General features: G+C 42.9%; 1 protein-coding gene across 1 annotated transcript in view; it reads left to right on the top strand.

The window, feature by feature from the left end:
* Window positions 1-11,603: 11,603 nt before the first annotated feature.
* Window positions 11,604-13,610, top strand: part of WIF1 (WNT inhibitory factor 1) — a gene marked incomplete at both ends in the record, with an annotated part of 40,838 nt that continues 38,831 nt past the window's right edge. The window contains 2 exons of the mRNA XM_080363295.1: window positions 11,604-11,736; window positions 11,863-12,002. Of these exons, the coding sequence (XP_080219421.1) occupies window positions 11,604-11,736; window positions 11,863-12,002 (273 nt within the window). The remainder of the gene's footprint in view (window positions 11,737-11,862; window positions 12,003-13,610) is intronic.

Here is a 13,610-nt window from a genome sequence, read left to right as displayed (position 1 = left end):
GCAGAGCGGACCTGGTTCCACCACTTTGAAAGGCATCTAAGGAGTCTGTCCTCTGCTCAGGAAAAGGTGGCTATAACCCCAATACACGTTCTCCCCCTACTACTCCTCTTAGGTTGATCCAAATGTGAGCAAAGTAAAGTGTTCTTCAGAGCCAGGCTCCTTTGTCAACACTGCAGAGCATCTTGGTTGGAGAATGGAGCTAGCAATGCCAGGAACCTCATGCCCCGGTCCCACAATAGTGTCCTCCAGTTGGCCTATTGTTCTTCTCTCCACATGCTTGTTACAGACCAGAGTTTTGCCTCTCTTCTTTGTCAGGCTTCATATAAAGGCTGTATCCTTCAAGACCAGGATGTACAATGTAACATCCTGACCAAAAGCATTTTTTAATTTCTCTGACCAGACATATATCTGACAAGCCACTCTTGGTTATTGTACCTGAACTGGAAAAAAGATGTCCATCACCTTCCTGAACTTGCATTAGAACTGCAGTCCTTTTACTGTAAACTGTTGGACCAGCTCCAAAATTACTTCTGGGAAATCCTCGCACCAGCAAAGCCCTAGTCTTCTCCCTGCATAGCCAGACAAGAGCAATACTTTCTGCCAAATCTCCAGCTCACCTCCTCATGCTTTTATGACAGTTTGGGCTAGCGTGGAACACATCCATTTTGTTGTGGAGAAGAAGCACAAAAAGGAAAAGGAAAAAACCAACCATCCAACCAACAAAACCCCACAGAAATACAAAAGTGAGAAGATATAGTAGAAATAGGAGAAAGAGTATCAAAAAGAAGGAAGGTAAGAGGAATAGAAGCAAGCAGAGGCAACAGCAGAAAGTAGTAACATCAAAACACACAATAAATTTAGAGCCAAATACTGAAATGAGTGCTTTATACCACATGAGGCTTTGTAGGACAGTGCAGAGATGTTCTTATGAAGAATGCTAGAGGAAATATTTGGAGGAGCTTTATGTGCAAAGGGGATGAGGTGAGGCAGGGGAAATAAAGTGGTTTTTTCAGCTATTCATGCACACTGTGTAGGGAGTAATAGGTGGAGGAGAGAATTCTCATCCACACCATGACTTCATCTGGAGTGCAGACAGTTGTGCTCCAGGTGTCTATGGAAAAAGAAAACGGCATTTGCAAGGCTGAAGAATTGGGGGCCCATAGCACATAGGTAATATACCCTATGAGCATCAGAATAGACTTACCACTTTCTGTCATCTATGGACACAGGTTTACCCTGGCTAAAATTAGTCCTTGTGAAAACTTTCTGGGAAAAAATAAACACAGCAGGAAAAAGAAAATATTACCTAATATGACAGTGCATGGATCAAAAAATTCTCTTGTGTGAAGAACCTGTGAGAAAGAATGAACCATCCATGTATGCGGCCAATGTACTAGTGGGGGATTTCCAGCCAGTTGTGATCTTAAAAAAATGCTTAAATTAAACATGCACTTCAGTGTTAGCAGAATAAAGGACCGAAATTACTCATGTAAGGTCATAAAGAAGATTGTGGCAGAGCTGTAAACTGAGTTAATGTCATGAGGACATCAGGCAGGAAATGAAGAACCTTGTTCTTTGCTCTTGGCTCTGCCACTGACTTGCTGTGTGGCAAATCGCTTCCTCTTCAGGTGACTCAGTTTTTCCTGTAGGCATATGCAAATAATGATTCATCCTTATAGAAGTCCTTCAAGAATGAAGATGGAAAATGTTATAGAAGAGTGAAGTAGGAATTCATTCCAGTGCTCTCCACAGCCCATCCTTGGTCCTCTTCTTGCTGGATTTTTTTCAGAATGATGTCTTTGTTACTGTGAATGGTATTTGTTAGAGATAATAAAGCTGCAAATTATACAGCAAAAGCATGTAAATGAATTAAATGCTGGATGATTTCTATTATATACTATAAACAAACAGAAGATGTGCTAAAATAAAATTGTGTTGCAGAGTCAGTCATGCAAAAAATGAAATACCAGTTTGCTACTCATATGTGACTATGTAATTTAAAAAGCTGTCGTAATATAAGCAGAAACAAGGTGGGCATATACTGTTAGACTCTTAGAGTTGTGCTGAAACAGGCACAGATAGATGAACTGAATGAGAATGGTTTAGATCATAAAAGGAAGATTATAATTTTAAAGTCCACAATCTTGTTTACAGCAGAGACAAGAAAGCATATAGCAGTTGAAGTAAGGTGCTACAAGAGGACAAAAAGCAGTACAGGCCTTACTTTGTAGGCTGATACCCAGATAAACTGAATTAACTCTGCTACAAGCTTCAAGAAGTTAAATGGTGAAGAAATGCAAACCAGAGTTTTCAAATGAGCCTTTTGTAGTATGTTGCTTATCTTCCAAGTGTCCAGGTTCAGATATACACAAGACTAGTTTTTGGAAATGCTAATCATTCACAAATCTAAACGAAATTAATTGGAAAACCATCTAGAAAAATAGAGGGAAACTTTTCCAGTTAAAAAACTATAATAGCTATTATTAATTAATTGAATGAAAGTTTTTGATATCATACATGCATATTTGCAACCTAGTGTACACCTGCTATTTGTTATAACCACATGATAATCTACAAACAGCCAATTAGCCTGCTGTATCATAAGTTAACTAAGATAGTACCTTCAAATTCATGATTAAATGTACATTTTATATATGCAACTGGGCATAGATAATTTAGAAATGATGTTTTGATTTTATTTATAAAATGTTATAAACCCTCTGGCATTGAGAATATTGTGCAATCTCCGTAAAAAAAAAAACATGTCCAAAAGGTGTTGAGTATAATTCTGTTTTGCTCCAGCCCAGGCAAGTTTTCCATGCTTCTTTATGGATCCTAAGCTTGAGGAAAACTCCATGCCCATTCTTAGATACATCTGGACCTATTTTGATTGCCTGAATGAATATAAATACATGTATGAAGCTGAATTGTTCCACGAAAACAGTAGTTGCTTCAATTACTTCCATATATTTTTTATGATGCTGTGACATTTATTTTATATCACTGCCTTGTAATTTGGTTTTAGCTTTCTTTTATAACATATCTTTGCTTTCCATGGCTTTTTTACTGTCTCTCTCTGGAGCATTTCCTATTTAAATTATCATTTACTGAAACCATGCTTTAGGGCTTATTACTCCTTACTCCTTCCCCTAGGAAACATTTTACTATGCACAGTTCAGCATTTTTTACATCATCTTACATCATTCATGTTGACGTTGTGTTGGCTGTATGAGTTCCCTCATTCATTCTGGTAACTGTGGAAGCCTAGGCCCTTTTAAATCTATCTGCAGTTGTCATTAGGGTTTTCTGAAGAACTCATGCCATACAAAAGTCTCTAAATATATGTTGTAGATAATGTATACATCTTAGCACTCTCATTATCCATCTGTTGCTCTCAGAACTCATATTTTGCTTCCAACTATTCCATAATCTCACATTATTTCTTCTCCTTTTGACATCTGGTAGTGCTGTAGTACTGCAACTTATATAATGAATGGATTGCTGAGAATACATACAAATTCCAGATACTCCATCACTCCCTTCACTGAATTCCCTTCCTTCTATGTGTTTCTCTATTGCATTTATTATTCTTAGCATGGCCACTCTGATTCACCTGTTTGGTACTCACTGTGGGGTACTCAGTACTACATGAATGATGCGATTCAAGAACATGCTGTGTGTAAAGAACATTAACCTGTTAACAAACACACACTCTGCTTCAGGTGCTGCCTGTGTAGTTTGGAACCAAAAAGGCTCTTTCTTGTTCTCTACGATCTGCCACTTGGGTAAAAATATTTCTAAGTCCTGGCTCTTGAGCAAACCTCCATCTCCAGGAATCAATATGACAAAGAGAAATCCCCATGTTGAGCTCTCTAAGCAGCACAGTCCTCTTGTATGTCACACAGGCACCCACCATCACTACCTGCCATGGACATGAAGTAAGAAGTCCTCTGGAGTGCCTACTGCTTTCTGTAGAAAACCAGCACCAGATGTCTGCAGAGATTCGGAATTCTCTTATTTTCTCCGGATATCCTATTTTAATTAGATAATTTTCAGAGCTGTCATTGAGTAAATCTGGAAGAACTTTAATGCAATTTAAAAGGTTTGTAATTACTGTATTTAGTGCCAGGCATGTCATATTCTCTTGCTGACTGGGTCCTCTCATAGTTTTTGAATTTGCCAACACCCTGTCCTTCTGCATGTTACTGCATTTCTTCTCTCAGCTTTCCTTTCTGCACACCGAGGATTACAACCCTTGGCATCTAGTTTCTCAGCTCCTTTACCCTTCATTACCAAAGGGACTGAAAAGCCTTTGCTCTTAGTCTAGATGTTTTGATCCTCTGTATCCACTCCCACACAAAACCCACGTCTTAGTCTGCCCCATACCAAGACAGCAGAAAGTCCACAAAGATTTTATTCCTTCATCTGCAAGAAATTAAGCTTAGCAAGTCTAATAAACTTTACCAGTAAGAAAACAAAAAGTGGCACAAGAATGCCCAGGGAACAGAGAAATTAAAACTTCTATGGCAGAAAATAATTTGCTGGAGAAGGAATATTCCACAATTGGAGAATGCAGGAGGCCCTAATTATAAGTTCACTATTTTCACGGTATAGTTCTTTGTTGTTTCAAATCACCTCAGGGTGTCATTTTTTCCCCCTATCTACCTTTATACAACTCAATATACTTCACTTATTTCTAAATGATGTTATGTTACACAACTGGAATCGTATTGAGGCATGTCATTATATCTTCGTCTGCTTCCCATGTAAGCAGAACTACCACATGTCCTGTCCTCAACTAAAATGGTGGGTTTGAATGGAGCTCCTAAAAAGCATTCCTTCCAGGTTTCCTGTGTGTATGCTCTCAGCTCTCTGGCTGCATGGCAAGGAGGGCAGCAAAACTAAGGAATTTATGGGTTTTTAAAAGAAAAGTAACTGTATTCCCTTTCCTGTAAAAACATGGCAAATAGGCTGTGTTTTAAAAAAAAAAAAAAAAATAGTGACAGGAAGGAAAGCTGACAAATTAGCAGCTTCACACAATGTCATACTCCTGACACCACTTGAAGTTCACACGTGTGAAATGCACAGTCCAGGCAGTCCTGCTCCAAACATGAACTTGATGTTCAGTCGCATCTCCTGATGCTGTCAGGAGAGCTCTGCGGTGTGGCTGTGCCGGGCGATGCCTCAGCAGCTGCACAGTCATTCCAGGAAGATGCGAGCGTCGAAGATATAAAGGGAGACAGAAATTCTGGGCCCACTAGGTCAATGGCAGTTTTACCACTGCCTTTATTTAGGCTAGGATGGCATCTCGTGTGCCTGACTCATATTGTACTGACCCCCTGAACCGTGTCAGGATTCCTGCCCCGCCCATCCTTGCTCCTCTGTCTCCTTGCCAGTTCCAGCATGGGCAAGGTTTGAACTGGGACATGAATAGGGCCGTGTTCCCTTTTCTTTAGCACTGTTCAAAGTATTGTGTAGTTTCTCATATAGTATGTCTGGATCCTGCTCTGTGTACTGTACAAAGGCAGCAGGAGAATGCAGTTGTATGGCTGTACTTCAAAAACCACATAATTTTTGGATTATTTTGTTCTCCCATGCAGTTTGATGCCAGAGGAGAACATATGGCTCAAAGTGATTTTTCCCACTTTACAATTCACATATTCTTTACCATATGTGAGGCATTATTTCATGCTATGGCATATATAATCCCTTCTGTGTCTATTCTTCCCTACTGCAGGGCAGACAATATAAATTTTGTCTTTCTGCTCTTAAGGCACTGTCACTCTGCTGGTCTTTTCAGACATTGTTTGTAGATTTCCGTGAATGTTCCTAAAATAGTTTGATGTGCTTTTTGATTATCTCCCTGAGAAACTGTAATGATATCTCTAGTTTTAACTTTGATTCTGTAAGCGCTTAGAGCTTTCTTGCTAGGCAAGTCACAGACCTCTTGATCAGTTATGAAAGAAGCTTGCATGATCCCATAGCCACAGAATTTGAGCTTCTAATCTCCAGCGTATGACAGATGCATCAAAGGCTTTGTGGGCAGCCACATTCATCAACAAATTATATAGCTCTCCTACATTTAATTCCTTTTCAGTGAGCAATATTTATCAAATCTGCCCATTATCTCCTCCAATAGATGTTGATGTTAAACCCTCTGAAGCTGATGTTGCAGGTAAGTAACTTTGATGAAAGAGATAGCTTCCTTTGGTACAACACAAGAATAATTTTCTAAAGGATGAGTTTTTGTAAACTGTTATTCATGTTCTCTGTCATTTTTAAGGTAGAAACTTAATTGCATCCACTCTTCTCCCCTTCTTCCCTTTCATTTTACACTTTGCTGAGATCTTCTAGCTTTCTCTCTAAAATCCCACTAAATTCTCTGTTGCTTAGCATGACACCATGTCCACTAGAATGGAAGAAATAAATCCCAGTACCTCTTCATAAGATCTAAGATGATTTGTCCCAAACAGGCATAAGCAACTGAGACTGTTGAAAAAGAGCTAAAAGAGTTTATATAAAAATGGGATAATCAACAGTACTGGCCATCTCAGAGGGTACTGAATCTAACAGATTGAATTACTATAGTTTGCATCTGATGATTTGTTGATTTTCCATCTGCATTTCCCCCTGCATTTGGGGACATCTAGGGAAAGTAATTCTATTATATGTAATAATGCATGAGGACAGAGTACAGTTCTGTCATGGGCACGACATTTAGAGGATGACTCTTTTTTTTTTTTTTTCCTGCTCTGCTACTAACTGCTTCCAATAAGATATTAAATATGCTTTGGGAGTATATTATACTTATCTGCCAAAATGGATAGAAATCAACTAATCAATTCACAGAAATTGTGCATGTGACACATCCATGCATTGTACGATGGTAGCTAATAACACAGTTGCAGAAAACAAACAATGCCTACTTGATATTCATTTTCTCCAAACTTTGCATCATCTGGCCCTGATCTTCTCTGCTGTACTATCTTTTCTAAAGACAAATTATGTATTTTTGTGCCACCTCTGGGACTACCTGACTGGATTCTGGGATGCTGTAGACAAGACTGAAGATCTGATGTCAGGCACCCAGAAATGAAGAACAGAAATGTGTGACTACCTGGGAAAAAAAGAATGAAGTAACTTGCCTATGGACACACAGGAACGTGACAGAAGCGAGGACTGGAACATCTCTCTCTGGCTTCTTTAGTGATGTGATAATTTTTACTTCTGCAAACTCCTGTCTCATTTGCTTTAAAACTTTTCTACTTCAGCAATAAATGAGGCAACGGCTCTCAAATTAATGGTCTTCTTCAGCACCAAGCCTGGTTCAAAGCCAGGTCAATTCCATGCTCTCCAATGGATGAACCAGGAATATCGTAGGGAAAGAAACAGAACGGATAACGAACTGTATCATAAGCGATATGAAAGACTTATTTCACCTCTTGGGTGTGTGACATGACCACCTTCAGCGTTGCTTTAACATAGTTTTTAATACTACAATGTATACTATGTTCTAAAATAAATAATTGGAATGTTATATTCAGAACAACTGAAGCTGGGGTCTGTAATTTCTCATTTCAAATTTCAGAGACTTCAACATATTACAATTCTAGCAAAACTGATTTTTCTAATAAAAATGGTTATATTATTTTTTATTTTTTCCTGCCAGCTCTTAATGCCAGTTGTTTTGGCCTAACCAGCAAGAATTTCAGGGGATCTAGTTCCTACTGAATAAACTTTGGGTTTGCTGAAACTGGCAGGAATTCTGTGATGCACCTCAGTGAGTAAACCCAGTGAAAGCTGAGCACTTCTGAAAATCCTGGTGCAGTCTGGCATCTTTTTCCTTATTTAAATTGTGCAGGTGTTAGTTATCTGTGAATGTTTACCACAAAGAAACAAAGAAATAAAAAAATACATGCACTATTTCTCTACACTTGAGGGGAAGCAGTATGTTTTGAGATGAAAATTGTCACCTCGGGTGACATTTTTGCCCATTACTGTTATTATTTAGGCCTTTTCTCCCCTCTTTTTGTATTACTCAACTGATGATCAAAGGGCATCAGGTACTGACTTCCATATCGCTCCCTAGGTTTATCATCATTCAAACTCTTTGTTCATTCATTCCAAGGCTGCCATCAGGGAGATGCAGTCAGTCACAATGAATGTCAGAGCAGGCCACAAATCCACTATAGATGCATTCCTATGAAAGTGGATCTTGAAGCCACATTCACAACATAGTCCTGTTTTTGTGTACATTTTCCTTTTCACTAAACAAAGAACCACAAAATGTTTGCTTTTCCAAGTATATTCCAATCCAATCTTCATAGCGCTCTCAACTCACTTAAAAAGTGACTATTATTCCCTAAAATATGTCAGGTAAATTAGGAGGAAGGGACATTTAAATAAGGGCTCAAGAAGAAATATAACAAGCTTTTACCTAGATCTTCACGTGGAATGCAAGCAGGCAGTATGAACAGGAGCTCTACAAAACACATCCTCAATGAATCTCATAGGGGTACAATAGTGTAATAGAGAGAAACTAGAGAGAACAGACACTGCAGTACAACAAACCATCTCAGCACTAACGTGGAGCTCACCTGTGCCTTGGTAGATGTCACTGGAGAAGGGACACACGGACTGCAAGCACAGACAGAGGTGTATATGGGCTGGGATTGTCTGTAGGTACAAACACATACACACTGAACAGCATTTCAGTCACTTGCTACTTATTCCTGCAGAAAGTGAGCTGATCTCTACTGCATTTTTTACTCACTAGTTTTTACCATCACAGTTTCGGAAATGATGTTCCCTTCCTTTGCTAGATCTTGAGAAAGCCCCTTTGAGGGACAGAAAACAATGTAAATGATTTTATTAGAATATACACAATTTGTATCTATAATTTAACTCATTTTAACCTCTTTCTAAAAGCTCTATATAGTTCAGATGTTATTTTTCCCCACTACGTTTCTCTTTGGTCGCAAACTTAAAATTGCTTCTATATTTTGAAGCTAAGAAAAAATAATCATATTTAATTCTTAAAATGTAATTTTTTGTGCTTTCTGAAATCAAATCCATTAGTGATAAATTAAAAACAAGAAAAAAAAAAAAAGTGCTGTTCTTGTATACGTATCTCAAATCTCCGCGTCATACAATTTTATTTGGTATGGGGTTTTTTTGAACATCTGCGGAAAGTTATTCTCTCTCTCCCCGTTTATCAGGTTATTCATGAGAGTCCCTGACAGTCCAGCCCGTGGGGATAAATCCCCATCAGGCTGCCGGAGCCAGGGGTGCGGCGGGACCCGCAGAGAGCCGCCCTGGGCGGGGGCAAGGAAGGAAAGAAAGGAAGGGGGAGCTCTTGCAGCCTTCGCTGCAGCGAGCAGCTCCCGCCGCCCCGGGGCTTGCAGGGGGCGGCTGCGGCCGGCAGATCGCGCCCTCGCACCGGCAGTGCCCCGGGTCCCGCCGCCGCGGAGCCGCCATCCCGGGGCCGCCGTCCAGGGGCCGCTGTCGCGCAGCCGCCGTCCCGGAGCCCGCAGGACAGGGGGAACGCACCGGCTGAGCCCTTTCAGCAGACGAGAAGTGTGAATTCGAGAGCAGCCTCACCCACAGGTAGCCTTCTAACCGTACACAGTCAGCTAGGGGTAAGCACAGGTGAGTGTGTAAGAGAAAACACATTTTTATACAAAATAAATAACAGTAAATAATTACCCATATCTAATAAGGATCTAGAGGTGGGGCGTTTCTGTTACAGTACATATGCTGACTCCAGCTTTTGGAGCCTAAGGTTTTCCGGCTGGGCAGGTTACTGGGGAACCACCTGAGGATTTAGGACAACTGTGTTCCAGCCTATATTTGCCTGCAAATGTGTTGCCCAGGTAAACTTGTACAAGTCACTGCCTCTCCGTGCCCCAGCTCCTCACCTGTAAAATGCCATGAAGCTTTGAGGAAAAATGTTTGAAAGCATTGGGAAGTGCACAGGTGCCTGACCTATACTTGTATACAGAAAATTTAGAGATGTTGTTTTAATGTTCTGCTTCAAAATTATGGGTTATTTATGAACATATACATATATATACACATACACACAACATGTAAGTGTGTATGATTCTCTCTGGTAGCCATGTGTGCTGTTCTGGGAAATTTGACTACACAGTCCTGAGCACAGAGAACAACAGAAATAAGGGAGAGACACCTACTCCAGGACAGAAACAACAACACGGAATTAGTGATCCATTGATGGTGGGAGATGCAGGAAAACTTACAGTACAGCATGTCAGTTGGAGGGCGAGGTTACTTCATGTGTTGAACCATAAACTTTTTGCTTAAAAAAATCACTTACCAGTTTGGCTATGCTCTTTGAATATGAACATGAAAAATGAAGACACAGCTCAGAATTTTTTCTGGATGTAAGCTGCCATGGCAATCGCTGCTCAGATAGACCTGTCTGGAAAAGCAAGACCAACTTCATCCTGTTTCCCATGAGCTGAAGAATTCAGTTTCAGGCAGCTAAACCAGAGGTAACTTTTCCAGTCACATTAACAGTGTGGGATGGAGCACAGCAGCACCCAAGGAAACATTCAGAGGCAGAAAATACCCTCCAGCTCCTTCCAGAACATTACAGACAGAAACTTTGGGGTTTTACTCAAACTTTATCTACTCTGGGTAGTTTTAGCTTTTAGGCTTGTTTTTTTCCTTATCTAAGAAACCAGCAAATCAAGAAACTACTTTTTCCTTTAAAAGGCACAATTCTGTTTAAATAACTTTTTGAATAGAACATTTTTTCAGCTTTACTAAGTTTCTACATTCAGTAGTTTCTGTGTAAAAGCCAACATTTCAGTGTTTTTCAGAGTTGCCACTCTTCTTGAGACCAGATAAATGCAAGGCAGAAGTGTTTTCTCTCTTTAGAGTACTGTCACATTCACTGTGCAGTTCCCTAGGGCTGGGAAGAGCCGTCCTGCTGTGCTGTGGGGCTGATGGCTTGCTCTGCAGTCTGGCCTGCCAGTGTGGGCAGCCAGCTTGCCCAGCTTCACTGGATCCAACTGGGAGCCCTTACCCAACTGTATCCACATGTGATTTTGGTGATGCTTCCCCAACCCCTAACTCAAACGCTGCGTGTACCAGGTGACTGCAGCGTACAAAGCTAGTTTCTTGCCAGGGTGAACACCGTGGGGTGAACACTGGGAGATGGCCAGAACACGCAGCACCTCATGCACAGCATGTGCCGGGCACGGCGACCCCGTGGCACGTCTCCCGTGATCGAGGACGTGTCAGTCACGCACCGTGTCCCGGCACTCGGCTCTGGCTGCGCAGGAGCGGGCGGCCCTCTGCAGCTGCGGGGGGCGGAGGGCTGACCGCCCAGCTGCAATGTCGCTACCCGTTGCCCCGCCGTGCAGCCGCCCTCGGCAGCGGGGGAAGGCGCGCGCCTCAGGGAGTTCGCAGCACCGCGCTCCTCGCCGTGCGTGGCTGCCGGGGCGCCCACCGCCCTCCTCCTGCCCGCCCCGCCCCGCGCCCCCCTCCCGCCGCCGGGGCCGTCCCACAGCGGCAGAGGGCAGGCGCGGCCGGAGCGGCGGCGCGTCCCGGGCGCGGCGGGCGGGCGGTGCGGGAGCATGGCCCCGGCGGGGCGGCTGTGCGCCGCGCTGCTCTGCGGCGCCCTCAGCCTCTGCAGCCTGCGGGCCGCGCCGTGGCAGCCCGACACGCTCTACATGTGGATCGACGCCCAGCAAGCGCGGGTCCTCATCGGTAAGCGGGGCCGCTCCCCCGGCCGGTTGCCGCGGCGGGGGCGGACGAGCGCCCTGCGCGGAGCGGAGCCCGGCCCGGAGAGGCTCGGCGGAGCTGCCGCCCATCGCACCCCTTTGCCTTTCCCAGGCTTCGAGGAGGATATTCTGATCGTGTCCGAGGGGAAAATGGCCCCGTTCACCCACGACTTCAGGAAAGCCCAGCAGAGGATGCCCGCCATCCCCGTCAGTATCCACGCCATGAACTTCACCTGGCAGGCAACGGGACGGGTAGGTGCAGAGATGGGGCCGCGGCAGGGGCGGGGACGGCTCTTTAGACCCAGGCAGGTGGTTTGATTTTTGGAATAGCTGAAGAAACCCTCCCCGAGGCGTGCCAGGGCGGCCCCTGGCGCGGGTCCGCTGCCGTCGTGTCTGCTGCCGTCGTGTCTGTCGCCGGACCCGGGTGGGCAGCGCCTTCAGCACCGGCGCCCCGCGGGGGCCCGGGGCGCGGGCAGGGCCGGGGAGGGGGCGCAGGGGGCAGCGAGGAACGCGGCCACATCGCTGGGAAAGTGTGTTTGAAGGTGGGGTTGTGAAGTGCGTGGGAGGGCCGGGTGTCTCGGGCAGCGGAGAACCCGGCAGGCTGGTGCGGTGCGGGGAACAGTCAGAGCTCACCATGAAGACAACCAGTTGCCTTTACTTTCAATAAAATTTTACTTGACGGTAGTTATGTGGATGCAATTTTCTTTCAACGTTCTTTAGCTTATGGACAAATACTACACGTACTTTATTGATCTCTATTTACTAAATGTACATGCTTAATGTGTAGTCCTTGGAAGTAATAAGTCTCTTCTGTAGACTTACTTTTACCAAGTTTAACTGCAAAATCACGTAAATCTGCAGTGCGTTGAATACCTTTGGATTATTTTGTTGGAAAGATAAGAACGCATGACATTTTCATGAAGACACATATGCACAATTAGACACACTGACAACATATGTTGAATTTGCATAAAGCTGAACGATGTTAGCATATGTTATCATGGATACAGAAAAAAATAATTGTAACATAAAACCAATTTACAATGCTGAACACTGACTTCATACAATAAAGAGCTTGGCAAAGATGAAACAATATTTACATGCAAATATTCAATGAAAATTGTTTGTATAATTCAGCTAATTGCAGCTTCACAAATTTGTTTGTGGTTTTGGTTGTTTTAAAATACTGTACATAACTACAGGACTTGTTTGACTTTGATGTACTGTCTGTGACCCTTGTAATTTTTGCTATCCTCAGAAAGCCTTTGAGTTTAGGAAACACTTTACCTCCTCTTTTAGAGAGGAAGAGAATGTGGAGACAAAACTTACTCACAAAGGCTGAGTGACTTGCTCGAAGTGTTTGACGTTCCACGCCAGCTTTACAGAGAAAACAACTTTGTACACCAAGGCCTGGCATTTAAATAACTAGAAATAATTAGTGTGTTTTGGGACTGTATTTCCTGCTCCATTTCTCTGTCCGCTTCAGTTGCTGTCCATGATAAAACTGTTTTTGGACAGGAAGACTGAGATGTTAGTCTGAACCCTGTCGCTCTTCTCTTGGCCTTTTTTCTTGTGCTCTCTCCTCCCTTCTTTGCTGCCCACAGGTAACTCATTAGGAAAATATTGTAGCACTGATTTTAATGAGAAGAGTCACAGACTTACTTAGAGACAGCATAGGCAAGTGTTCCCCTTGATGCAACTTGCAGGACAAAATCCCTTCTGAGCAGTGGCAAAGCTGTCTAACCCATTATTCCTCTTCCTCCTCTTTCCTGAATTACTGAATTCCTGTTAGATAAACCATAATTAGTAAGTGAAATACCTAAATGGTTAAAGTAGCATCTTTGCACTTCTGTGTTCCGA

This window comes from Nesoenas mayeri (genome assembly GCF_963082525.1).
Source record: "Nesoenas mayeri genome assembly, chromosome: 1".
NCBI lineage: Eukaryota > Metazoa > Chordata > Aves > Columbiformes > Columbidae > Nesoenas > Nesoenas mayeri.
This window is presented reverse-complemented; position numbering and strand designations above follow the sequence as displayed.